Genomic DNA, 26,671 nt, shown 5'->3' with positions numbered 1-26,671 from the left:
GCGGTAAAGCTCAGGATTTAAACCCAGTCATTCTGGTCCCATAATCTATGTGCTTAACTACTAGACTAGACAATCTCTCTCAAGATGGGAAATTTTGAGAAGTGTTGCCATAAGTCATGGAGAGGCGCTAAAGGGTTTTTAAGCAGGAGACAGTCAACCAGATTTGCCATTTAGAAACCTCTCTCCATAGAGTCAGCCTACTTATTTAACTTATATGCAGAGTACACCAAGCGAAATGCCAGACTGGATGAATCACAAGTTGGAATCAAGACTGCTAGGAGAAATCTCACCAACCTCAGATACGAAGATGATTCCACTCTAATGGCAGAAAGTGAAGAGGAACTAAAGAGACTCTTGAGGGTAAAAGAGGAGAGAGAAAAAGCTGGCTTAAAACTCAACGTTCAAAACACTAAGATCATGGCATTCGGTCCCATCACTTCATGGCAAATAGAAGGGGGAAAGTAGAAGCAGTGACAGATTTTCTTTTCTTGGGCTGCAGTCCATAGAGTCACAAAGAGTGATCACGACTTAGTGACTGAACAACAACTACTCCAAAGAGTACAGGGAAGGATCAAATTAACTAAAATGCTGCTGCTAAGTCACTTCAGTTGTGTCCGACTCTGTGTGACCCCATAGACGGCAGCCCACCAGGCTCCCCCATCCCTGGGACTCTCCAGGCAAGAATACTGGAGTGGGTTGACTAAAATGAGACTAAAGCAAAAAGTCTATTTGCATAGTGTTGGGATGAAAATGAGAACTTGAACTAAGGCACAGTGATCACAATTTACTAGGTAAGCCTGAGCCTTTCTTTCATCTATTTGAGACTCTGTTTCATCATTTTTTTGGAAAAATTGTTATGTTAATATTATTACCTATCCTGTTGGGGCTTTCTCTGGATTAAGATAGATAACATAAGCAAAAACTCTGACAGTACTAAGGCTGTGGGATCATGGAGATCTAGGTTAAAAATCCCAGCTCTACTACTCCCTAGATGAAGGAGTTTATTATTCTAAGTCTCAGTTTGCTCATTAGTAAAATAAGTGTTAAAATAAGAAAATCTAAGTAAATTAATGGAAGAAAAATGATTACAAATGGGATATAGGTTGAGAATATTAGTTTCAGAGGAAGGCAGAATTTCTTCTAGAGAAAGAACTGAGAATTTATTTAGGAAAAATACCTTAATAAACTTATGTGTTTATGAAAGTCAAATCTCCTTAGTGGTTTAGAAGGAAAGGCATTTAGACAGAGAATCAGATTGTTTGATTAATACAGTAGTAGAAAATTTTAGTTTTTTTCTGATGAAAGTTTTGCTTTGGGGGGGAAAGTGATGAGATGGTATGGTAGTTTAGTCACTAAGTTGTGTCTGACTCTTGCAACCCCATGGACTGTAGCCCACCCATGGGCTTTCCTGGGATTTCCTGGGCAAGAATATTGGAGTGGGTTGCTATTTCCTTCTCCAGAGAATCTCCCCAACCCAGGGATTGAAACTGTGTCTCCTGGATTGCAAGTGGATTCTTTACCGATGAGCCATCAGGGAAGCAAAGAGATGGAGGAGAATTTGACTAGAGATAATTCTGAACATCTGGTCTTACCAGCTTCCCAAATCCACTCTTCCCATAGCAACCAGACTGACCTCTTAAAACCACTAATTGAATCACATTGTTCCCTCTCAGCCCACCCCAGGACAGTGCCTCATACTTAGAAGTTTCTCAGTAACAATTTATTAGGTGATTGAAAGAATGAATGAGTGAATAAAAACAGTTGCCAGATGGCAGATGGGTCCCTAAAGAAAAGGACAGCCACTGAGAAATTCTGTACTTACTCCACTCTGTAGTAAGGGTGGTTATAGACAATGATGCTTAATAATCATTTTAATTAGTTATCTATTCTTGTGTTTTACTGTAATCACCCCTCCTCTCCACTTCACCTCTCCAAATAACTTTCAGTAAAGGTCTTCTGCACAAAACTGCACATTTTGGGAGAACTGAGGAATTAAACAAGAAAGCGTTTAAGCAAAACAATGTCCAAAGATGTCAATAATCATAAGAGGGGACCTAATGAACAGAGAAACCCCGAATTCAGAAAGAGCAGGCATACCAAGTAAGAGGTAACCAGAATCCTCTGAAAATTTGGGGGAGGTTGTGATTGATGTTCCTTTATTCTGTGTTAGGAGGTTGTTGTTATTCAGTCACTATATCGTGTCCGACTCTTTGTGACCCCATGGGCTGCAGCACGCCAAGCTTCCCTTTCACCATCTCCAGGAGTTTGCTTGAACTCATGGCCAACGAGTTGGTGACGCCATTCAACCATCTCATCCTCCGTCACTCCCTTCTCCTCCTGCCCTCAATCTTACCCAGCATCAGGATCTTTTCCAATAAGTCAGCTCTTTGCATCACATGACCGAAGTATTGGCGCTTCAACTTCATGACATCAGTCCTTCCAATGAATACTCAGGGTTGATTTCCTTTAAGATTGACTGGTTTGATCTCCTCGCTGTTCAAGGGACTCTCAAGAGTCTTATCCAGCGCCACAGTTGGAAAGCATCAATTCTTCGGCTCTCAGCCTTTTTTATGGTCCAACTCTCACACCCATAATGACTATTGGAAAAACCATAGCTTTGGCTATATGGACCTCTGTTAAGAGGTTTAGAAGGTAGTGAAGTCGCTCAGTCGTGTCCGACTCTTTGCGACCCCATGGACTGTAGCCCACCAGGCTCCTCCATCCATGGAATTTTCTAGGCAAGCGTACTGGAGTGGGTTGCCATTTCCTTCTCCAGGGGATCGCATCTTCCCGACCGGGTGATCGAACCCGGGTCTCCCGCATTGCGGGCAGACGCTTTACCGTCTGAGCCACCGAAGAAGGTAGGACCCTTCTATTTGGCTGTTGAAGGAAACAATAAGCTTTGGAGCATTCACAACCCAAAGGTTACATAAGGATGGTAAAATTTTAACTCATAGAGAGGTTTGGGGGATTATATTGGGGTCATTCATACAAAACGCTCAGCACAGTGCCTGGCACGTAGTAAGAGCTCAGTTATTTGTTGTTTCCCTTCACTTTCCTCCACTCCCTCCACCCGCTCTCCGCCTGCTCCATTCATTCTTTTCCAAGGACATGCAGGGGGCGTGCCCAATCCTCTCTCCGCCCCATCCAAGCCCCACCCCTCACTTCTGCCCGGATTGGTTCTTGAGAAGCGGAGCGGAGGGAAGAGCCCAGTCCGGAGCGGCGGGGGCGGGGCGCATGCGCGGGCTGGGCTGGGTGGAGGAGGAGAGGAAGAGCTGCCGGAAGTAGGCGGCAGAGGTGGTGGCAGAGCTGGCGGCAGCTGCCAGGGAAACCGAGGCGCGGGAGCCGTAGCCCGCTGACAGGCAGGCCCGGGGTCGTCTCTGCGCCTGGCAAAAGCAGGAGGCCCGAGCGTCCCTGTTGCCTGGGCCGAGGGTCCCTGCCAGTCCGGCTGCCTCGTTGGGACCCGGGCCTTTCCCTAAGCCCGCCAGGGGGCGCCGCTCTGAGGGGGCTGCAGAGTTGGGGGGCGGGCGCGGCTGACTGGAGAAGGGGCGCTGGACGGGCAAGGGGAGAGGGCTCCCTCGTTCTCAGGAGGTGCCCCGGGCCGGGGACCGGGAGTCCTCACCTTCGGACTGAGGCCGGGGTTTCTGGGGGCCAGGAGGGCGCGTCGCCCTCTGCCCCCGCCGGCACCCTGGCTATGACGGGCAAATCGGTGAAGGACGTGGATCGGTACCAGGCGGTCTTGGCCAACCTGCTGCTGGAGGAGGATAACAAGTTTTGTGCGGACTGCCAGTCTAAAGGTAGCGCATCCTTCCCTGCGGGCGAGGGGTCCAGCCTCCGGGCGACACGGGGGAGGCGACCTGTGTGTGTGTGTGTGGGGGGGGGTCTCTAGAGCTTAGGGGGCCTCGATCGTCTAAATGGTAACGCGTGCTACCCTTGTTGAGGAGGCTGCTAGGTGTTCTGGGGCGCCGGGATTGGTGTGGGGAGAGGTTGCGAGGGCGAGTGTGTGTGTTGAGGCTGGGGTGGGGGGCGGGGGCGGCGATGGTCGGGTTTGGGGGAAGTGGCATGGTGTGTGTGGGTGAGAATGTCTATATTTCAGGGCTCTGAATGAGTTCTGCCGCCGACTGTCAGTGCAGCTCGCAGCCTTCCACTTGCAAAGCTGGGGGGTGAACTGCAGCGGGGCGCGGAGGGGGTGGGGAGGAGAGGGAAGTGAGATGACGGGGAGGAAAACTGCTTAAATGGTTTTTAAAGGTGGTGAGCGTGGCTGCCTGCTATTTGGTTAGCAGTTCCTTCTGTCATTTTACAGCCTTGCTGAGATCTGACAGAGTGCTTAGGTGGCTTTCCTCTTCCACGATGTGTGGAGGGGGGAACTGGCTTATGCAGTGACACAGTGCGGATTTCTAGACAGCCTAGCCCTGGCTTGTGGAGTGTGTTGGAGGCCTGATGTGTGTGTGGTGGCAGGAACTAGCAGATTATGACTGTAGTGCAGGATCGGTTTAATCAGTGCAGAGAAGGAAACAAGGGCCGCATCGAATTTGTTACTTCCATGGTGATCATCCTTCCAAAGGTGAAATATGATCATGGCAGAGCTATTTAGTCTTTGTTTTCTGTGTCCTCAAAGATTCATGATTTGATACAGTTACAAATCAGTATGCTACCAAAGCTTGGTTATTAGTGAAATATTTGCACTCGAAATTGATAGATTACAAATATTTTGGTTCCTTATTTTCTTTCTGAATTCTTTGGAATATAAATTGGAGTTGGGAAAATTCCTTTTTTGGTTTGGGAGCTATTGCTAATTTACTTTTGTTCATAACGCAGTGAATTTACCTGGATTGTTTGCCATATAGCATGTTGGGCATATAGTACACAACAAAGATTCGAATGTATTTGTCTTTATCAGTACTGAGAAAGGAATTACATGCTTAATTGATACTTTCACTTAGTTACCTTTTATTTTGAAGAAGTAACGTTATGTAAGGAGATGGGGAGAGAGACACTGGACACCGAGTAGTATATTTTAGTGTCTTTTACCAATGACTAAAAGGCATGTGCCATTAGGAAAGTAGATCCCCCGACTTCTTTCCTGAATTTTTGCATTGGCAAGAATTCATTTTAAAAAGTATTATAGAATCAGTTTATGTTGAGTAGGTTAATTTCTTATAGTTGACTCTCGTGAGATCTTCTGCTAGCTCTATGGGAAGATTTGGCTTAAAATTTGGGAGTATATCTCTTTGGCTTGACTCAAATTCCCTTGTGTCCTCAGTTGACAGATCTTGAGTCACAGTGAAGCAACCCTCTGAGTGAGCACTGCTCCATTTGGGGAGTCAGATACCATTTTGATAATCGGTACCACCCCCATCCCCCATTTCCCATACCACTCTTGTACTTACTCATATTCCAACAAAACATAGCACATGAAGAGAGGTTGATTCATCACCTCCAAATTTTCTGTTGCTCTTTATCAACAGAATTACTGGGGATCAGGTAATAAAACATTAGTCAGTTCATTCTTAATGAGAGATGGTAACTGCTGGCCTGAAAACTATTAACTGCTCTTAAGAGTAGAATCCTGGGTCCTGAAATGATTTCTTTTCACGAATTAGCTTTACATTTTGGCTTGGTGGCTTCAGTGACTTGGCCATTCTATTAAAAATGAGATGACAATGTGTCAGTCAGTCATCGTTCAGTTCAGGTCAATGAGATATTTGTGGCCTCAGTTTTCGTAGTTTGTGAATTAGCTAGCCCCTTCTACTCTTTGAACTCCTCCCATTCATTTTCCCTCTCCTTTTTCCTGATTGTGGTTGTCGTAATGGTCATGTGGACAAATGTCAGATTGTGGAAGGAAGAGACACTTGAATCCGTAGATTAAGTTATCTCTTAGCTCTGGTAAAAAACACATTTAGTGGGAGGAGGAATTTTAAAGCTGCAGGCTAAAATGAGGTTTGTACTTGGGTATTTATCTGTAGGTCTCATGTCCTTTCTTACTGAGAAAATTGAGAGCTTAATTGTATAGGACCTGGTGAGTGATTGCTTACTAATCCATTAACATAAAATCAGGTGATGTAACCCTGAACTGCAGACCTATGAACAGGTATTTTTGTAATGTTTCAAAATAACTCTGGCAGTAATTCTTTTTTTTTTTTGGCAGTAATTCTTAAAAAAGAATCTTATACTGATTTAAGAATAATATTATAAGATACGTAATTTGAATATCAGAATAGAAAATAAACATGTGTTCTGTTTGTGTAGTATAAGTTTTGTTGGTTCTGGGTTTTTTGTTTTTGTTTTTAACTCTCTTGAGCATGAGACTCACAAGTTTCCAGTACCTCTAAGGCATTGAAATAATTTATGTGGGAATGGAGGCTACTTTGGTACTGCCTTTAAAACAAATGCTTCGACTTGCTTTAGGCTGAAAGATGTGGTTTCATCACCCAAAGCCTTTAACTTACTGTGACCTTTAGGGTAAAATTTTGGGCTGACTGAAGTTGTGGTAGAAGAAAGGACAAACATACTGAAAATTTCAGATATGTTAATGGTTAACTCCACCTGTTGAGGCCAGGTCCCATTTTTGGAGGTTTAGTCTGTAGCTCTGTAGTTCCATATTTTATCTGTATGCCTGGAATAACTCCTAATCAGCCTCTTCAGAGAGTGGTTTAAGCTGGACACTATCCTATTTACCATGAAAGGATCTACCTTTCTGATGACCTGCATACTTATGTCCAGTGTTGGGATGTTCCTTTCTTGGTATCAAGGTTCGTGAAAAATTGAGAGCTGTTTAATGAGCAAAGAATTAGAATGGAAGAAATTTGATGGTCTTGAGGAATATTTACTTTCAACTGTGAAATACCACATAGAATTCTGGAGTCTGACAAAAACTTTGTAATACCTTTTTACTTCTCTGTTCTTCTACACCCCCTCTCAGAAATGTTTCACTTCAAATCTCCTGGCCACTGCCTTTGTTCCAACTCCCATTACGTGTTCTTAAATTCAGATTTCCTTTTTGAAAAACCACTTTCATGTGGTTCAAAATTCAGAAAGTTCAAAAGGGAATATATTCAGTGAAAAGTTGTGTTCCTGTCCCTGACCCTTTAACCAACTTTTCCCAGTGCTTCTGGAGGTAACCCCTGCTGTTATGTGACTTTTAAGAGATGATACATACATAGACAACTTCATTTAAGTATATTCCTTTTCAGTGCTTTTATGCAAATAATAGCATGTTACCCAAAGTCCATGGCACCCTGTGTTCTTTTTCTTCTTCTTTGTATTTACTTATTTTATTTTTTTTTGGCTGCATCAGGTCTTACTTGCAGTCCACGGGATCTTTCATTGTGGTGCTTGGGCTGAGTAGCTGCAGCGGGTCCAGTAGTTGGAGCACACAGGTGTTAGTTGCCCTGCAGCATATGGGATCTTTGTTCCCTGGCCAGGGATTGAACCTGCATCCCTGCGCTAGCAGACAGATTTTTAATCACTGGACCGCCAGGGAAGTCCCATCCTTTCACATTTTCAGTCAAGTGTATAACATGAAGGGCATGGAGAGTCCCTCTCCACGCACAGTAAGGAGTGTCCCTGTTCTCTCAGGGGGTAAAGCTGAAAGATATGCATGATTTGGAAACATCTGCTCTCACTGAAGTCATCTTAGACAGTGCCCTAGCCCCCATCCATAGCACCTGTAAGCTCACCTTTCAGGTGCAAAGAATCAGAGCTGTAGACTTTTAAAAATATGTATTTATTTATTTATTTTTTACCTCCTCAGGTCTTAGTTGCCCCAAGGCATGTGGGATCTTAGTTCTCCAACAAGGGATCACACCCACATGCCCTGCATTGGAAGACAGATTCTTCCAATGGAAGGACTTCCAATGGAAGTCACTGGACCACCAAGGAAGCCCCAGAGCTGTAGACTTTTGTTGGAAAGTGAAAGTCACATCTGACTCTTTGTGACCCCACAGACTATATATACAGTCCATGGAATTCTCCAGGCCAGAATACTGGAGTGGGTAGCCTTTCCCTTCTCCAGGGGAATCTTCCCAACCCAGGGATCAAACCTAGGTCTCCCGCACTGTAGGCAGATTCTTTACCAGCTGAGCCACAAGGGAAACACAAGAATACTGGAGTGGGTAGCCTATCCCGTCTCCAGGAGATCTTCCTGACCAAGGAATTGAACCGGGGTCTCCTGCGTTGCAGGCAGATTCTTTATCAACTGAGCTATCAGGGAAGCCCTTTGATGTTGGAACATCCAGTTAAAGTCTATTATTCTGCTTATTTTAGCTTTGGGATCTTCAGCATACCACCTGGCTTTCTCAGTTTAATTTTCCTCATTTGAAAAATAAAAATGCCTTGTAAACTAAAGTGTTACACACACGTAAGCACTATTTATCATTACTATTGCTGAACTCATTTATTTCATCTTAATTTTATTCATTCATTCCACTTTCAGACTTTATTCCCTTAAATACCCTAGTTACTGGAAGCCACAGTTAGAATGACTCACTGAATAACTCACTGAATAAAAAAACTCACCTAGTTTTTAAGCCAAAACCATCTCCTGTATATGGGTTTTTAGCATTTTTGCAAATGTACTTTATGTACTCTTGATGATGGTCCCTGGATGTTGCTTGACACTTAAAAGTTGTATGAAAGATTAGACCAGGATGTCTTTGTGTAGACATTTTAAAAATATTAGTCCTAAATTCTAACTCTGGTAAATTCATCTCTAGTTTTGCTTTACTTTTGTTTTCTGTCAATAGCTAAATCATTGCTTGTTGAATATCATTCCTTAGAATATGACCATTGTTATTAGTTTTTAATTATTTTAGCTGTATCTGTGGCACCTTTTAAGAGATTTTTTTCTTAATTGCCACAGACCTGGACAGTAGAAGGTATTTTCCTTCCATCTCTAGTTGTTAGACACCCTTCTCCAGCCAAGATCAAATAACTCTCTTATCTTTTTACAGCTCATGCATCTTAACTCTGACCATTGTAGTTAGGCTGACAGAGTTATACTGAAAGTAATTAAAGTTATTAGGTTGCCATTTATTTTAGTTTACTTATTTATTTGGTTGAGGCACACCAGATCTTGGCTGTAGCTCACAGGCTTAGGTGCCGTGCGGCATGTGGGATCTTAGTTCCCTCACCAGGGATCAAACTGGCATCCCCTGCACTGCAAGGCAGATTCTTAACCACTGGACCACCAGGGAAGTCCCTAGGTTGTCTTTTAATATCAACTTGTTCAACCTGTTCCCTGGGAGACACTTTCCTATTCCTTCTCCCTGTCCTTTAAATATCATCCAGTGGCAGTGGGATAGATAGTACAAAATGCCTTGTCTTCTCAGAGTGCAATCCCACACTGTATGTATTCATTCAGAAAATGCTCTTAAGCACCTGCTTTGTGTCAGACACTACCAAGACTTGTAGATTAAAAGATAGGGCCTTTGGTCTCAGGGATTTTATAGTCTAATGGGCAAGCAGATGTGTAAACAGATAAATGAGGCAATGTAGTAATTATCATCGTAGCATTGTGTGCAGGGAGAAATGAAAGCAAGGAAGGAAGGAAGCAAGTTGAAGGAAGCAAGCAAGTCTGCTTAGGAAGTCATGGCTCAGAGAGACAAGTAGGCTATGTCTTGAATGATAAGCATGATTTTGTCAGGTGAATTCAGGGGACTTTGCAGTCCAAGCCGGGGAAGAAGAATGTGCAAAGCCTCCAAGACATGCTGTTAAGTGTGTGTGAGGTTCTTTAGTATATTCTCACTACATGTTGGGGATTGACAAGGGCTAAGGTAGGCAGAGACATGTCAGATTAGCTCTGTAATTGACTTGCTGTGTGGCATTGAAATTATAAATATGCATTAGACTCTGTTATATAAGAAACCCACAGGATTGGAAGTCCACCTGCTACTCAAATGGAGTTGTAAATATAGCAAACGTGAAATGTTTTCTAATTGCTGAGTAGTAAGGAGGGTCAGAGTATTGTGCCCACTAGATCTCCCTTCATAACTACTTTCACTTATCTTAAAGAAGTCTAGGGAAATACCAGCCGTAGATGTCATGCCGTTTCTGGAGATGATGACGTTGAATTTTTGAGGCTGAGCATGCTCTCACACTTAAGCGGTCTAAGAATATTTCATGCGAGCCCTTGGTTGTTCAATGCTTGTGTGTGTGTTCAGTCATTGTCTGACTCTTTGCGACCCCATGGACTGTAGCCCTCCAGGCTCTTCTGCCCGTGGAACATTCCAGGCAAGAATACTGGAGTGGGTTACCTTTTGCTTCTCCAGGGAATCTTTGCAACCCAGGGATCAAACCTGTATCTCTTGTGTCCCCTGCATTTGGCAGGCGAATTCTTTACCATGAGCGCCACTTGGGAAGCCGGATGTGTAAACAGGCAGCTGCAGCCGCCTTTCTCAGTATACCTTTCAGCAAATCTATTGCTTTTAAATAAATCAGAAAACTACCTTCTTTCTGCATTTTTCATCTGATATCATGGTATGTAGGTGGCAGCTTTCTTGGGCAGAGTTGTCTGTATAACTGTTCACCACATGAGTCATTGTCTGTTTCTGTTCTGCCTAAAAATTCCATCTTGGAAATAATGTCGTGCAGTTGGAGACCACAACGCTTGGCTTGTTATGTGCATATGTGATACTGGAAGCTACCTGCGCCATAGGGAGGAGATAAAGTGACATTAAATGGACTCAAACTCAATTCCTCCAAGTGATAGCTCCTGTGAGAAAGATACCCAGCAAGAAGCTGCATCAAACACTCATGTGTTTTTCATTAAAGCATACAGTGCCTAACTTTTATTATTGTGACTGAAGTGACTTAGCAGCAGCAAATCCTTATCACAGTTGTATTTTTGTTTGAGCAAGTTGCCAGTTTAAGTAGATGCTAACTTTGAAGAAGTTCTCTACTGGCCCCTGGAATGTGACAGTTCAGCATACCACACTGAAAAGGTAGGAACCACGTCTATGTAGAGTAGAACCCCTTAAAGTTAATTCAGTTTTACCAAATGCCTCTATTTTTAAAGAAATATTCCTCTGCTAGTTAACTTCTTAAAATTGTAATTTGCTGCAGTTCACTAGAAGGTAAACTGCATGAGGGCAGGAGTTTTGTGCCTGTTTTGTTCAATATAGTATTCCCAGCATCCAGTATGGCCGGGCACAGGTCATGTTCTCAGTAAATATTTGCTTGAATGATACAAATCCTTTGTTTCTTATTAAAAGAAGTCCTTTATAATTTATCTGAATGTGTAATTCTTAGGAAATCTAAGTTTTAAAAATATATTTAAAAGTCAGGGACCCTTCAGAGAAACAGAAAACACTATAGGAGATACAAGCAGACGGAATTTAACATGGAATAGGTTCCACAGGTGATTAAAGAGCCAAGAAGGTCAGTGGGCTGGTGAGACAACCCAGAGATTGGCAACACCTGGGACCTCCTATGCCCTGAGGAAATTAGAAGGTGCTGAGGTCAGCAAAGGCCAGAAGCCTGAGCCACCTGCTGTGACCAAGAAGAGTGGAGAGTAGAGCTGTCTGGTGGCAGCTGGAACCGGACCAAGTAAGATAGAGAGTGTTACCCTGGCTTCCCCCCTTCTCCTGCCTCTTATCCTTATCAGTGCCTCCCATTGATGGAACTTACCAAGAAATTAGTTGGCAAGGGAGCCTGGGAGATGTAGTTCCCCATGATAGTGTGGAGGAAGGGGAGGATCCAAGTTGAGACAGGCAAAGGCACTTAAATCTCCAAGATGCAGTTCTTTCTGCTTGTAAGAAAACAGTTGAGTTATTTTGGATAAAGGATAAGAAGGGTGTTCAGGCCAATGCTTCTAAGGGAGCTTAACTCTTGCCACAACAATAATTAGTCCTGGGAAGTAATGTAACAACTCAGTCATTGCCTGTTTAATTAGGATGCATGACTTCTGTGAAATCTGTATTTGACTTTCCGTCTGTGCCAGGAGCAGTTTATCGTTTGGTTACTTGGAAAATAAGTTCCCACCCTGCTAGTTCTGGGAAGCCTCAGGCATGATGTGTGATACTGAGCTTGCCCCATCCACAACTAAAAACTCGAGTGGGTAGCACTTAAGATGTGCGAAGAGTTTTGAGGATTGCAGCCTTAAAACATGGTACGGATTAGACTTTCCTGATTGTTAAGCTGGAGCCAATTTTCCTTGTGTTGGGTATCTCTTTAAAATAGTTTGATTGGTTTGTCTGTTCCCTTCCCTCAACATGCTTACATCAGTTACCACTGGGTGAGAGAGGTGAGATCGCTGGACAGACCGTCTTCTATGTTGTTGTTGCTCAGTGACCTAGTCGTGTCCGACTCTTGCGACACCACGGACTGCAGTCTGCCAGGCCTTACCGTCTCCCGAAGTTTGCTGAAGTTCGCTGTCTTCTATACTGTACCTGAAAAATATTTTGTCTTATTCAGAAAGTTGCTACTGCTCCTTATAAAGACAAAGCTTCTCAGGTTATTGCTACTAGTTTTCTTCTTGATGATGAGGTGTTTAATAAGTTATGTGATACAAATTGAGGACTTTGTAGAAGTGCTTTTTTTGTCAATCAGGTCATCTGCCTTTGGGCACCTGCCACATTATTGGAATTGGTGGAACTAGGCCAGCAAGGGTTTTTCAGTGGAGTGTGAGTGTGCTTTTGCTTTTAGGTGATTATTTTCCCGCAGAAGCTATGGGTAAGGACCTCTCATTGAGTAAAGTTACCATTGGTAAAAATTGCATAGGTTTCATTGTTTTTCTCTTCTTTCCCAAAAATTAGTTTCCTCATAGCAGGTACTACTGTAATTCACACATGTGATTGAAGTGTAATTTGATATTGTAAAAAGCATATCTGCCCACTTCCCAGAGTACCAGTTCTTCCCAGCCAGTCCCTTTCACCTTAAGAGGTACACCTATGTGTTCTTGAAGCCTCATATTTATTAATTACAATATTTCACTACTGTATTTGACTCTTCCATTTTCCAAACTTTCTCCTTTCCTACCCCACTCTTCTGGATCCTGTATTTTCCCCACAGGCTTTGTGGATGCTGCTCCATTGATGGCTGTACTGCAGGTCCCTTCCCAGTGGAAAACCCCAGAGATGAGCCAAATCTGCCTTCAGCTGTGGCCACCCATCAGCGTAAGGTCACCCTGGTGGTCGTCTTCAGTTTGTGCATCACTCCCCTGAACCCCCATGCTCCCTCTTGTGTGGCTAGAATTTGTCCTGGGGTCCCACCTCTGCAGCCTGTTGCTGGGATTTTTTTGTTGCTGCTCGTTTTCAAATAATGTTAAGTAGTTTTCTGACCATTTTTGTTGACCATAGCCCTCTTTTCCCCATTTGTATATTTCCTATGGGTATTCTGGTTTGCTTTTTAAATAGCTGTTGGATATGGTTTATTTAGAAAGTACTGGATTTCATAAGTACACTTGGAGAACACTTTGTTTATCCTTACTTGATTTCAAGTCAAACTTTCAAAAAGAAGTGTCTTAATCAGAAACAATGAGAACTGGATCCCTCAGGCTTCGTGTCATTTCTCCTTACCCAAGGAACAAGCATGTAACTTTTCCATTTTATGATATATTGAAAATAATAGAGCAAATACAGGAGGAGGAGAGACCTACTCTCAGCTGCAGCTGATAAGCCTGTCCCCACATAGAGATGTGAGGAAATAGAGCACCTTTTCTTTCCCTTTATTGCAAACAGCCACACTGTCTTTCATGGCAGTTGCTGGTGATGGGAAGTCCATAAATATCCCCACGCCTGTATCACAGAGCTTACATCTTGAGATGTGGGTTTACATTTTAGTCCTACAGTGTTATTTCCTGAATGCACACAGCGAACTTTAACTCCTTCCTCTTTTCTTATCTTAGTGGAAGTCCCCTCTGTGTGTGTGTAAATTTAGAAATGCGTTCTCTAGTGTTTCAAGTCTTGAGTTAAAAATTGTGTATTAATATAATTTAGACGGTTCTTGTTCGAGTGCCTTAAAAAAATAATTACCTACAGAATTTTCCATCCTGTGCTGTTGATGGAGGGGACATTGGTGTCTTTTCATGTTGACACTTGACCACTTGGGTTATCACTGACCCAAGCACTCTGATGAGAAAGAGGAAGGAAACTCCCTATTCTTATCATGATGCTTGTGTTCAAAATAGCTGGAAACAATGGACTTAATGGAGACCATTTGAAGTGTGACAGCCGATTTGAAAAAGAAGGAATGAAAAGACTCAGCCTCTTCTGCTGTGTCGAAAGCGTTTTTATTGAGAGAATAGCTGTAAGGGACTGGGAACTTTGTCTCTCCCAAGGTAGATGTCAGGAGTTGAGTTAGAGGAACTGTTTCAGACTGAGGGGAATTTTGAGGTCTTTCTGGTAGTGTGAGTGCTGTGTTAACATTCCTAGCTTTCCTGTGAGAAAAAGGAAGCATCATTAAATACAGCATTGGAATCCGGAAGATTCCAGATCAGCTCCTCTGAGCCTTCTGACTTGGTTTTGAGCCTTGTCTGTGAATAAGCATCTGACATAAGTGACTCAAATTAAGGATCAATAGGAACAGATTCCCAGGCCAGTTGTGCTTATTAGCTAAACATCATTAAATGCTATTTCTTTAAAAAAGAAAAACTATCTTTTTCTCATTATGAAAGTTATTCATATTTTTGATGGAAATCATTGGAAAGTGTGAAAAAGTATAGTAATGTAGAGGACATTTCATATAATCCTTATCACCCATTTTTACTTCAGCTTATACTGTAATATAATTTTATATCATTATTGTTTTGCTTAATATTTATCATAAGCATTTTTCCTGACATTAAAAACATTTAAATGCCTTTATTGTACTCCATTGTTTAAATATATCATTACTTAATTCTTGCCCAGTTGTTGAACATTTGGGTCTTAAATTTTCAGTGTTATAAATTTTTTTGTAATGAGACAATGTGAATTTTGGTGTTGCTATTAGACTCATGGGTTATTTATGCGTTCAGAGTTGAGTAGTGATGTGTGCCTTTTAATTTTAAGGAGTTGTCAGGGAGTTCTCCGATTGAGCCCCTGTAGAGAAGGAGATCCAACCAGTCCATCCTAAAGGAGATCAGTCCTGGGTGTTCATTGGAAGGACTGATGCTGAAGCTGAAACTCCAATATTTTGGCCACCTCATGTGAAGAGTTGACTCATTGGAAAAGACCCTGATGCTGGGAGGGATTGGGGGCAGGAGGAGAAGGGGAGGACAGAGGATGAGATGGTTGGATGGCATCACCGACCCGATGGGCATGAGTTTGAGTCAACTCTGGGAGTTTGTGATGGACAGGGAGGCCAGGCGTGCTGCGATTCATGGGGTCACAAAGAGTCGGACACGACTGAGCAACTGCACTGAACTGAGAGGTAGCCTTGCTGTGGGGGCTGTCGTTTTGAACCGCCTCATTGTAGTAGGCATTTGAGACAGCAAAGAGCTGGGGAGAATCCAGGCTTAACCATAAGGAACAGATTTACAGGACATGATCACAGCAAGATGGGCCAAGATATATTTTTATATCCGACGTGCACTTTGCACACTATGTACTTGATATGTGGAACTGTTCTGTTGGGCCATTGATCAGCATCTTATGTTGTTCGTACAGGCCTCCTTCACTTAAACTCAGGCCACTGGGAAAAAGGATTAGAAGCCCTACTATGGTGGAAAGGGGATAACAGCCACTGGTTTTGGTTTTTGTTTTACAAGGCTTTCTTTAGATTGTGGATTCCATAAGGACAGGGACCGTGTTCCATGTTTCCCTGTTACCTAATGCTCAACATCTGCTGCATAGTGTCTGTGTTTCTGTAACCACTTTTTTGGAGTATAATTTGCAACATTGTGTTAGTTTCAGATGTACCGCAAAATGATTCAGGTACACACAGAGACACTCACACATACATATGTGTGTGTGTGTATACACATTCTTTTTCATTCTTTTCCATTATAGGTTATTAAAAGATATTAAATATAGTTCCCTGTGCTATACAGTAGGTCCTTGTTGTTTATCTATCTTATATATAGTAGTGTGTATATCTTAATTCCAGACTCCTAATTTATCTTCCTACCCGCAAAAATTTTGCTTTTAGGTTGAATTACTTTACATTTGTCCCCAGTATCATCTTTTTCTCATCTCTTTCCAATCTGCACTCTTGACTGGGTTGGTGCAGAATGATGTTGTTTGCTGAATGGGGGTAGAGTGTGTTCTGTGAGCATCGTGAGCACTATCCTAGTCATGCATGTTCAGGTCATACTCTTTTTCCTGTTTTATTTCTTGAAAGTCACCTTTATCCTCTCAACTCAGGTACTTGAAGCTCTGTGACATTGCAGCAGGCCCAGCAGGCGAATTTCCTGGTTGCTTTGTGGTCATTGCTTTTGTGTGCCATTTCTTCTGTGTGCTCCTGGCATCTGTGCCCCGTTGAAAGCTGGAGCCAGTCACAAAGCTAGTACTCTGTCCTTTCCATAGGAGGTTTTATTGTGACACATCATTCATTGGGTGAGGGAAGGGGGCGGGATGTAGCAGGGGGCATGAAACTGGAGGCTGAAATAGTAGCCCTTTAGCCTTTTTTGTGGGATGGGAGTGAATATTTAGACACTGTTCTCAGGTGCTGTAGAAATTAATCATAACCTTGCAGAGCTTTTAGAAGCTGTCCTTGTCCCTGCTGGAACAGGTTTGTCTAATTCGAAGAACACTGCTTTGGCTCTTTTGAAGCTGTGGTTTTTCCTTGAGACCTGCCTTGGGTTCCCCTGCATAAAGTTCCCTTTGCAGGAACTTTCTATCCACACAGCTGGCATCTTGCCCCACCCTCTTCTGGCCTGTACCTCATCATACCCAATTCTGAAACACCTGGCTTGTGAAACCTTGTAGTGAATGTCTTCCTCTGGAAGGGTAGATCTCCACCTTTGCTCCGCTCCCTTAAGCCAGGGCTGTTTCGATGACTAACATTCTGTGTGTCCCTGAACTAACTGGCTGTACTTTGATCCTGGGATTCATTTCTGTTCTGCTGTTTGTTTAGGAATGGAAGTTCTCTAGCTTTTGCATGCAGTTGTGATGCAATTAAACTGGCACTGGTTTTCCATCTGTGTGCCATTGGTTGGGGGCTCCTCTGATGTGCTGGGAAAGCTGCACGCCAGTGTGGAAGGGAGAAGTTCACGTGTCTGTGTTCTTGTGCACGAGTTCATCTGCTGACTCGGAAGGTTTTGTCTAAAGCCTCTCTCTGCCTGTGTGAAAAGCATGAGCTTCCCTTCAAACAACTGAAAAATGAGTTCTGCCTGGCCGCTTGTTCTTCACTCTCCTCCACTTCTGGGCTTCCTCTGAGGAGGAGGACTGTGGGTGAGAAGGGGTGGGAGATGAACCTTCACACACAAGCTCAGGCATTGGGCTTTCCAGGAGCAGAGAGTTAAAAAGTATGTGGTAAGAGAAAAGAGCACTTGAAGAACAGGGTATCGATATAGTGACTATTATTGAGCATCTTCTGTGTATAACACATTTCAGGCGGAGAAAGATGATTCTAATTCCAGTCCAGCTGATGATTTCTTCTATGAACTTGGGTAAATGACTTGACCTCTCTGGGTCTTAGATTCTCCAGCTGTGCTTGGACTAGATAATTCTTTAAGTTCTTTCCAGCTTTGGAATTGTGTATCTCAGTGTTTATCTCTTTGTTATGGAACAAGAGAGGCAGCTTTTCCACAGGATTGGTATATTCTTATATCTCACATGCTCCAAACTAAATGGCTTAAAATAAAGATGGCTTCTCTAGGGCAGAACTTCTCAACCTGAGCACTATTCATGTTTGGATACTTTGTTCAGAGGTTGTCCTGTGTAGGAGGTTAGGGAGAACCCCTGGCCTCACCTGTTAGATTCCAGTCCCACTGTCTGCCAGTTGTGACGACTAAAAATGTCTCCAGACACTGATGTTGCCACCTGGGGGGAGGTTACTTCATTTGAGAAGTACTGCTGTAGAGGAAGAAGAGTGGGAATGGAGGATGAAGAGCTGTTTCATTGGTCAAGAGCTCTATCACCCCTCTTTGGTAGCTTATTCTAAAGATATGCCTCCCCCAAATGGGCAGGCTCACTTTGCATCTTCAGTATTTTTTTCAGGATATGAATAGATACTGGTTGTTGCAAAGAGGAAGTTAAAGCTTTAACCGGAAGTAACTAAAGAATTAAATGTCCCCAGAGGGTGAAGACAATACCTTCTGGTGAATCAAGTTAATGTCCGCTTCCTGAAGTGAGGTCATGAGTGATAGGAAATTACTTTAATTATAATGTCAAGTTTTGAAATATCAGTTCCACCTGGTATGAAATAATTCCACCTGTGTGAAATAATTGCCCAGCTGTCAGCTCAGTGATCCATCTCTATATGCCTCCTCCCCCCAGCCTGATGAAAGCCATTGAGATAGTAACCGAAATGTTCTAGCTTTCTTACAAGATCTGGGTTTTATCCTTATTACTCTTGCTATAAAATGTTGGTTTTATTTTATTCTTTTAAAATATTTTAAATTTTTTAACCATTTTTTGAGGTACAATTTATAACATTGTGTAGTTTTAGATCTACAGCAAAGTGATTCAGTTATACTTGTATATATATGTGTGTGTGTGATTCTTTTCCATTATAGATCATTAAAGATATTGAATATAGTTCCTTGTACTATACAGTAGGTTCTTGTTGTTTATCTTATGTATAGTAGTGTGTATATGTTAATCCTGGGGCTTTCCAGGTGGCTCAGTGATAAAGAATTTGCCTGTTAAGCAGGAGATGCAGGTTCAATCCCTGTGTCAGGAAGATCCCCTGGAGAAGGAAATGGCAACCCATTACAGTATTCTTGCCTAGGAAATCCCCTGGACAGAGGAGCCTGGCAGGCTACTGTCCGGGGGTCACAGAAGAGTCAGACACAGCTGAGCGACTGAGCGTACACTTTTACTTGTCCCCAGTGTCATCTTTTTCTCACCTCTTTTCAACCCACATTCTTGACTAGGTTGGGTGCAGAATGATGCTGTTTGCTGGTTGGGGTGGAGTGAGCTCTGTGAGCATCCTTGGGATGCTCTGGGCCCCCAGAGCCATGACTGAGACACGTGAGCCTGTGTCAGTGTCCGTCCCTCAGTCCTGGCAGGCTCTGTGTTCCATTCCAGCTGAGCCTCCGCGGGAGTAATTGGCCACATGGAGCCTTCAAGCCAAACAATTGTTTGTACTGAGATAGTCTCACTGTTTAGCTCCTAATGAAATAATCTCCTTCCTGCCCCCAATGAAAGCAGCTCTTTTTCATTTCCTCCCTCCCCTTTTCAGAGAAGCCGTGCCTCAGCTACCACTCTCCTAGCTTATTCATAAATGCTTTAAGCAGGGTCTTTGTGTAGAGGAAATTAGCTAGAGCCAAAATATCCCGGCTAACTGGGATACAAGGAACATTAAGGACATCCTTCTTCCTAATTTTCTGTGTAGGATATTTAAATCATTGTGTGATTTTCTGAGTAATAAGGGATTCAAACCTCAGGTCCACATAGGAGAAATACTCATACTAGGTTTTTTTAAAAGTATGCCATCTTAGGCAGTTATTACCTAAAGGAGATGACAAAATAAAAACATGTAGAACCCAGCAACAGAAAAACTGTAGATGAGTGCCATAGGAGTACTGAGAGTCAGAATAGGAAGGAAAAAAGACTTGCTGGAGAAAGTGGATGGAGCAAGATTTTCACAAAATGATGTTTTGCAAGTAATAGCTCATGTAGAGCTGTTTGTGAGCTATGTTAAGTTCATTCAGAAAGTGTAAGTAATCTAGTTTTCCTTACTTGTCAAAACTGAGGACCTCCAAAACGTAAATCCAGGAAAGTGAATCCACAGGTAGAGATGGAAAGGCGTCCAGATGACCCCAGCGTGTCCTGCTTCTCTTTCCGTTGTTATGTGCCTCTCCTGGATTATTAATGCTCTCAGCACTCTGCTGCCTCTGCGCTAAAGCTCTGGCTCGTACATAGACACCGATCATTTCCTTTGATTCTTTGCTCTTAGCCCAATTAGCACCATTCAGAACTCTGAGTACAAAGAGGGAGCAAAAAAGAAAACTTACCACAAAATATCTGAAACTGAAAAACAGTCACCCTTTGAAAGTTTAATTGCTCATCCTGCCTTGACTTCTTCCCAGTCCATGTTCAGCTTCATAATCCTGAGGTCGCTTGCCTTAGCTGACAACCAGTGTAGATGCTTAATTACTTTGCTTGATTTTTTTTTTTTTTTTCCCTCAGCACCAGGCCCTCCTCCATGGGAATGGTGCTATTTAAGAACCCACCACCAGGAGTTTTCTCTCTAGAGAGCTCGACCCAGAGCATAAAGCCAAACTAGCCTTCTTGTGGTGCTGCTGCTCACTTAAGGCTCTTTTACTCATTTCTCAGCAGATAGAGAAATCCGGGCCTCTTCCTAAGGTTACTGGCATAGTCAGAGACCTGATCCTGCAGGCGGATCTCAAGATTCTGGAGGATCTTGAGGGTCTTCCCACTTGGAGGCCCAGCACTCTGTACCACAACTTTCATATTGGTCTCTCGTGGGAGCATTTATTTAAAAAGAACTGTGAACATACTGTTTTTGTTTTTTTAAGAAGGTAAAACTTTCATTTTGATGGCATAAAATTTTAAAACATTTAAATAGCAAAGATATGCTAAACAAAATAACAGAGGTTAAAGAGAAATTAGAAAATCAAGAAACAAAAAAAAGTTGCAAAATGAGTTCTCCTAATCTATGCATTTATGGCTAAACCAATAAAAATAGTATTGTTTTTAGCTGGGAATGTTGTTTTGTTTTTACATTCTTTTAAAAACCAATCAAAAATTTTGGGGATAAATATTGTTACTTTTATAGATTTTTAATAAGTTTATTACACTTCTTGTTTCAAATGTCTCCACCAGTCATATCAAGCTTCAATTAATGAATTAAGTAATAGAGGGTCTTTTATTGCAGCCAAAGTACAACAGTTATACTATCTAATTCTAGAGAGTCCAATAAAGTAGGACTACTATGTTCTTAGGTATATTAGGCTCCCCAGGTAGCTTAGTGGTAGCTTAGTAAGAATCTGCTTGCCAATGCAGGAGACCCTGATTTGATCCCTGAGGGGAGATGATCCTCTGGAGAAGGAAACAGCAACCCACTCCAGTATTCTTGCCTGGGAAATCCTATGGACAGAGGAGCCTGGCAGACTATAGTCCGTAGGGTCGCAAAGAGTCAGACATGACTTAGCAACTAACAACAACAACACCAACAAGCATTATATTAAACCCTATCTTAGAAATTATAATAAGAGCAAATGTAACATCAATTGAATAACAGCCATTAAGTCAAAAGAGAGAAAACAGACAAATGTCCTGCTGTGGTTGTGAATATTGAGGACATGGCCGCTGTGGAATTAAAGCCAGACATGACCCTGGGTCCCTCAGCCCTCAGGGTTTAACTCCTCCTTCCCTGGGAACCTGATGAAAGAGAGGGATGCCCTGACCTCTCTGGCCTCTGCTTGCTGGTCTGGGGTAGGGATGGGGGTGGGTGGGGGGAAGCTAGGGTTTAAATTCTGCTTTGGCCAATTTGTGTCTCCATTTCTTTTCTTAGCTCATTGAGCTTTCTCTCAGTCAGCGGAGATGCCAGCCAACTTTGTTGAGGATTTTTTTTCTCATGGGACATGATCCATCTTTGATAGAAGGAAGTGTTTCTTTCCAATTCTCTCTCGAGGTCTTTGGCCAGCTTTCTGTAGGAGTTGCACTTCTGGTGTACACTGCTGATGTTTTTGTACACTTTAGGAAGTTTCTTCCTTTTAAGTTTTTGTGGTTTTTCAAAAAAATTTTTTTTAGTTTGTTTATTTTTGGCTGTGCTGGGTCCTCATTGCTGCGTGTGGGCTAGTTGCAGCAAGCAGGGGCTATTCTTTAGTTGTGCATAGGCTTCTCACTGCGGTGGCTTCTCTTGTTTCGGAGCACGGACTCTAGAGTACTGGCCTCAGAAGTTGTGGTACACAGGGTTAGTTGCTCCCTGGCATGTGGGATCTTCGCAGACCAGGGATTGAACCTGTGTCCCCAGCCGGACAGGCTGATTCTTAACCGTGGGACCACCAGGGAAGTCCAGTTTCTTCTTTATTTCTAAGCAGTAAATTCCCTGCTTGATTACCTTTGAGCAAAGTTTCATTATATATTCTTGGTGTGGTTCAGTCAGTATTTCAAGTTTCAGCAGAAGTTTTTGAATTTCACTTTCAGGTTATGAATATTCAAATTGCAGAGAGGCTTGTTCAGTTTGGAAATTTCTCATTTGATTTGTAAGCTCTTTTTCATTTGATTGTCTTCACATAATTTTAAAAATGTTCCTTGCTTTTCTCCTTCAAACCTTTTTAAGAAAGTATTTAAATAACAGCATAATGAGTTTCTTTGAATTGACTTCTCACTCATAGTCTAGGTGGTCTCCATTTTCTGATCCATTTCTTTTTTTTGTTTTTAACTTTTTTATTTTATACTGGGGTATAGTCAGGAGAAGGAAATGGCAACCCACTCCAGTGTCCTTGCCTGGAGAATCCCAGGGACACGGGAGCCTGGTGCGCTGCCCTCTATGGGGTCGCACAGAGTCGGACACGACTGAAGTGACTTAGCAGCATAGTCAGTTAACAATGTTGTGACAGTTTCAGGTGAACAATGAAGGGACTCAGTCATACATATACATGTATCCATTCTCTCCCAAACTCTCCTCCGGTTCAGGCTGCCACATGACACAGAGCCGAGTTCCCTGTGCTGTAAGTAGGTCTTTGCTGGTTAACCATTTTAAATATAGGATCCATTCTTTTTATGTAATTCCAAATTACTGTCATCCATAAAATCTCTAAAGAGAGCACGGAAATTTATCCTATTTGTCACAGAATTTTTAGCTGGCTCTTTTTATCATTTACAGTCTATTGAGTTTTCAAGCATTTTTCCCCTTCCGTTCCCACACTCTTTGCCTCCATCATGCAGCTTGTTGGGAAAGCAGTCCTAGGTTTTTCTAGAATGAGTGTTTTCAACCATACCATCCATTCTTTCCCTCTGAAGTTATGCATTCTTCTGGGATGCTTTTAGGGTGTTTTGACACCAGTCACTAGGGTTTGGAGAGATTTTGATGTATCTTTGAGTGGCCATGTATGTCCTTGAAAGCAAGCCACCATCACTCTGTGAAATGAAAGTTTAGGGGGCTCACATTTAGTTCTTTTTAGAGAAAATCTACTGTGTCCTCAAGTAAAGAGGTGGACCTGTTTAGGTTTTTATTACATTTTGCCATACTCAGTGTTTGTAATAGCAGAGGACTGGGCTCCAGTGGAGGGAAGCACCAACTTGTGTGAGATTCTTCACCCCGGTGGAAGATGTTTTGGCCAGCTCTTTCCCTCTTCTTAGAATATGTCAGCTCTCTATTATGAAAACAACCATAGCATCACATACCAGAACCTCCCAGGGAAACCCCAGGAGACTTGGGCTTTGTCTCAGGCTTTCAGAGAGCACCACTAGCAGTATCGCACAGCTGCTGCTCCCAGACTGGCTGGAAAGATACCCCTGTGGCAGTTGAAGACCTTCTGGGCAGAATCAGGGACTTACCTTGTCCAGGAAGGAGTCCCACAGTCTGTCTCAAATCAGAAAAAGGTATCTGGGTGTCTGTGGGTAGGAGTTACCCTCTCAAATTTTTCTGCGTGGCTGGAACCTGGCAACTGGCAGCTGCACACACAGTTTTAGGGGAAGTGATGTCTTTGTTGGTGTACAGAAGTGAGAAAAGAGTAATAAAAGTTGATTCTACAAAGGCCCAAATCGTGGAAGAATTTAAGCCACATTTAGAAGTTTGGAGTTCAGTTAACAGTGGGGGTGTAAGTTACATGTCTTTGAATGGGACAGTGACATCATTAGAACATACCTTGGCAAAATGTCCTTTTCAAAGCCAAACAAACAAACAACAAAGTTCAAACTTGGACCTGGTCCTTTCCCTTCTGAAGTATTCTGGGAAGTAGAATTGAGTAACAATGGTACAGATTGGTTGATTTAGGAGTTTAGAAGTTCTTTAGTACTAGAAATATCACCTGAGTATACCTTACCATCCACTGATGGGATAGCCAGAAAGGAAGAGTTAGAGCCTAAAGTGAAAATGAAGTCACTCAGTCGTGTCCGACTCTTTGTGACCCCATGGACTGCAGCCTACCAGGCTTCTCCGTCCATGGGATTTTCCAGGCAAGAGTACTGGAGTGGGTTGCCATTTCCTTCTCCAGGGGATCTTCCCGAGCCAGGGATCGAACCCAGGTCTCCCACATTGTAGGCAGACACTTTACCCTCTAAGCCAATCCCTGCCATCCAGTAATGCTACTGCTAAGTCCGACTCTGTGCGACCCCATCCCTGGGATTCTCCAGGCAAGAACACTGGAGTGGGTTGCCATTTCCTTCTCCAGTGCATAAAAGTGAAAAGTGAAAATGAAGTCTCTCAGTCGTGTCCGACTCTTTGCGACCCCATGGACTGCAGCCTACCAGGCTCCTCCGTCCATGGGATTTTCCAGGCAAGAGTACTGGAGTGGGGTGCCATTGCCTTCTCTAATAATAAAATAAGGCAAATAAGCTAAATTTACTGAAAGTTAACTGCCCTTCCTTCGGTCTTTTCAGAGTAGTTTAATGAATTTTAGAGATACAGTTACTATCTTTTAGGCCATAGCTTTGTGGCTAGCTAAATAACATGAGATATATACAAGCATGTTACTGGACTAGTTCACAGCAAGGACTGGTTTTCCTAGGCTTTAAAGAAGATGGATAGTCAGTGTGTGAAGAAGCTGAGAAAGTTGCTGCACCCAGCTGTAGACAGGTGCCTTGTTTTAGCTCTGGCCCTTTGACTGTTTTTATTGTTTTAGACTTATTCCTTTCTGTAGGCTCTTTTTCAGTTATATTTAACTTTCTGTATCACCACCCCGCCTCCAGAGCAAAGTCAAGGCTGGTGTTTTGTCTCTAAGCAAGCTCTGCTTAACAACAAGAGAAAGATGAAGAATGTCTCCTTCTTTTTTCCCACTAGTCCCCAGTCTGCTTCCCTGTTGACTTCCTAGTGTTGCAAGCTTTAATGTCTTTAGAGAAAGACCATTTTAAGTTAACTACTGAAATGGGTTTAGATGTAGATTGACTCCTTATTTCATCAGCGATTGCTCAGCAGTGTTCTACTTCACTCACTTTTTCTGGTTACCTGGTGGGAGGATAGTGTTGCTTTGCTTCATTTCCATGGATGTCATAGCAGTTTGTTTGCGTCGTCTGCCCTATCGTTCGTTGACCTCCTGGATTAAGTTGGTTCAACTGGCTTGTATTTTGGTTGAGTGTAGAATAGCTGCTTTCTCTAGAATCTCCAAACCTCTGTCTTTATCTCACATTTATTGTTATTTTATATAAATATGGGAGGAGTATAGAAGCAGCACCAGGAGGTAAAAGTGATAAGAAGGCAAATTAATGGGGCGCAGTATAAAGAAGACATCACTAACATTCAGTGCCGTCCAGCAGTAAAATGGCCTTCCATTCAGGGAGGAACCAGATTGAAGGATCTCGGTAACTAATGAGAAGTTTAGACTCAGTGGCTTTTTCTTCCTTTTTTTTTTTTTTTTAAGAAATTATTTATTTATTTATTTGGCAGTTCTGGGTCATACTTGAGGCATGTGAGATCTAGTTCCCTAACCAGAGATCAAACTCTGCCCCCACCCCCACCCTGGTTGGGAGCACAGAGTCTTAGCCACTGAATCACCAGAGAAGTCCCTAGACTCAATGACTTCTAATGTTCTTTCCACCTCTGATTTTCCAATTTTCAATCCCTTGGTATAGTATTTACCTTTATTCTCTAATCAGTCTCAGAAATCTTTCAATTTGTTTTGTCTCAAACATTTAAAAAGCCTCTAACTTCTTTTTTCAAAAATGTGAATGTGGACAGTGTCTCTTTTTGACAGAAGGAAATAACATTTTTGCAAGATGGACCAGGTGGAAAGGGACTGACTTCTCTTGCAGAGCAATCTGAGAGCAGTGGTTGATTGAGTAAGCTCTTGTTTTGGCCTCATGGTTCCTTAAAATGTTTGTGCTTACAGAAGTTCAAAGTAACTGTTTATTGTTATTTTGGAATAGGGAACTAGGTGAATTCTCTTTTGGGTAGATAGAAATAGGCTGGTAAACATACCTCCTGAGTAGCCCTATGTAATTTCTCCAAGATGCCTCTGGTGTTTACGTGTATTCTTCTTTGTAGTAAATCAGGGGTTGAAGGGATATAATGAATGGAATTGAGATAACTAGCATTAGAATTGTTCTTAAGACAAGTATGGCCTCTTCTTCACTTTGACCCCAGTTTCATGTTGCAGTTAATGACAGGCCAAGTCCAAGAGAAACTGAGGTCTGTTTTTCAGATCAGAACATGTTGATGGAGGTTCTTCCTTACGTGTCTATCACATTTCAGTGCCAGTCGTAGGTTTCATGAACTGAATTTGATCTCATATTTTTAGATTCATCAAGACATCTTTGTATGTCAGCTCACGTTACACTTTCAGAACCACTGAATTTCCAGCAGGAAAGGATCAGCCAGCAGAACTGTAGTAGCAGGAGAACCATTATAGTTAATGGCTTACCCTACCCGCTGCGCAGGAATCATTTCTCTATCTCCCTGAGAGTTGATCATCCAGCCTCGTCTTGAACACTTACCTTTATTGGTATTCCACTATTTCCAG

General features: G+C 42.6%; 1 protein-coding gene across 2 annotated transcripts in view; it reads left to right on the top strand.

The window, feature by feature from the left end:
* Positions 1-3,265: 3,265 nt before the first annotated feature.
* Positions 3,266-26,671, top strand: part of SMAP2 (small ArfGAP2) — a 46,750-nt gene continuing 23,344 nt past the window's right edge. Inside the window, exon 1 of one of the 2 annotated variants that reach the window (XM_043461760.1) lies at positions 3,266-3,797. In XM_043461760.1, coding sequence (XP_043317695.1) covers positions 3,695-3,797 — 103 coding nt within the window. In that variant the 5' untranslated portion in view covers positions 3,266-3,694. Of the gene's footprint in view, positions 3,798-17,288; positions 17,310-26,671 lie in introns of those variants that run through there. The other variant, XM_043461761.1, reaches the window with a different exon arrangement.

Source organism: Cervus canadensis, chromosome 2 (genome assembly GCF_019320065.1).
Source record: "Cervus canadensis isolate Bull #8, Minnesota chromosome 2, ASM1932006v1, whole genome shotgun sequence".
Lineage (NCBI taxonomy): Eukaryota > Metazoa > Chordata > Mammalia > Artiodactyla > Cervidae > Cervus > Cervus canadensis.
This window is presented reverse-complemented; position numbering and strand designations above follow the sequence as displayed.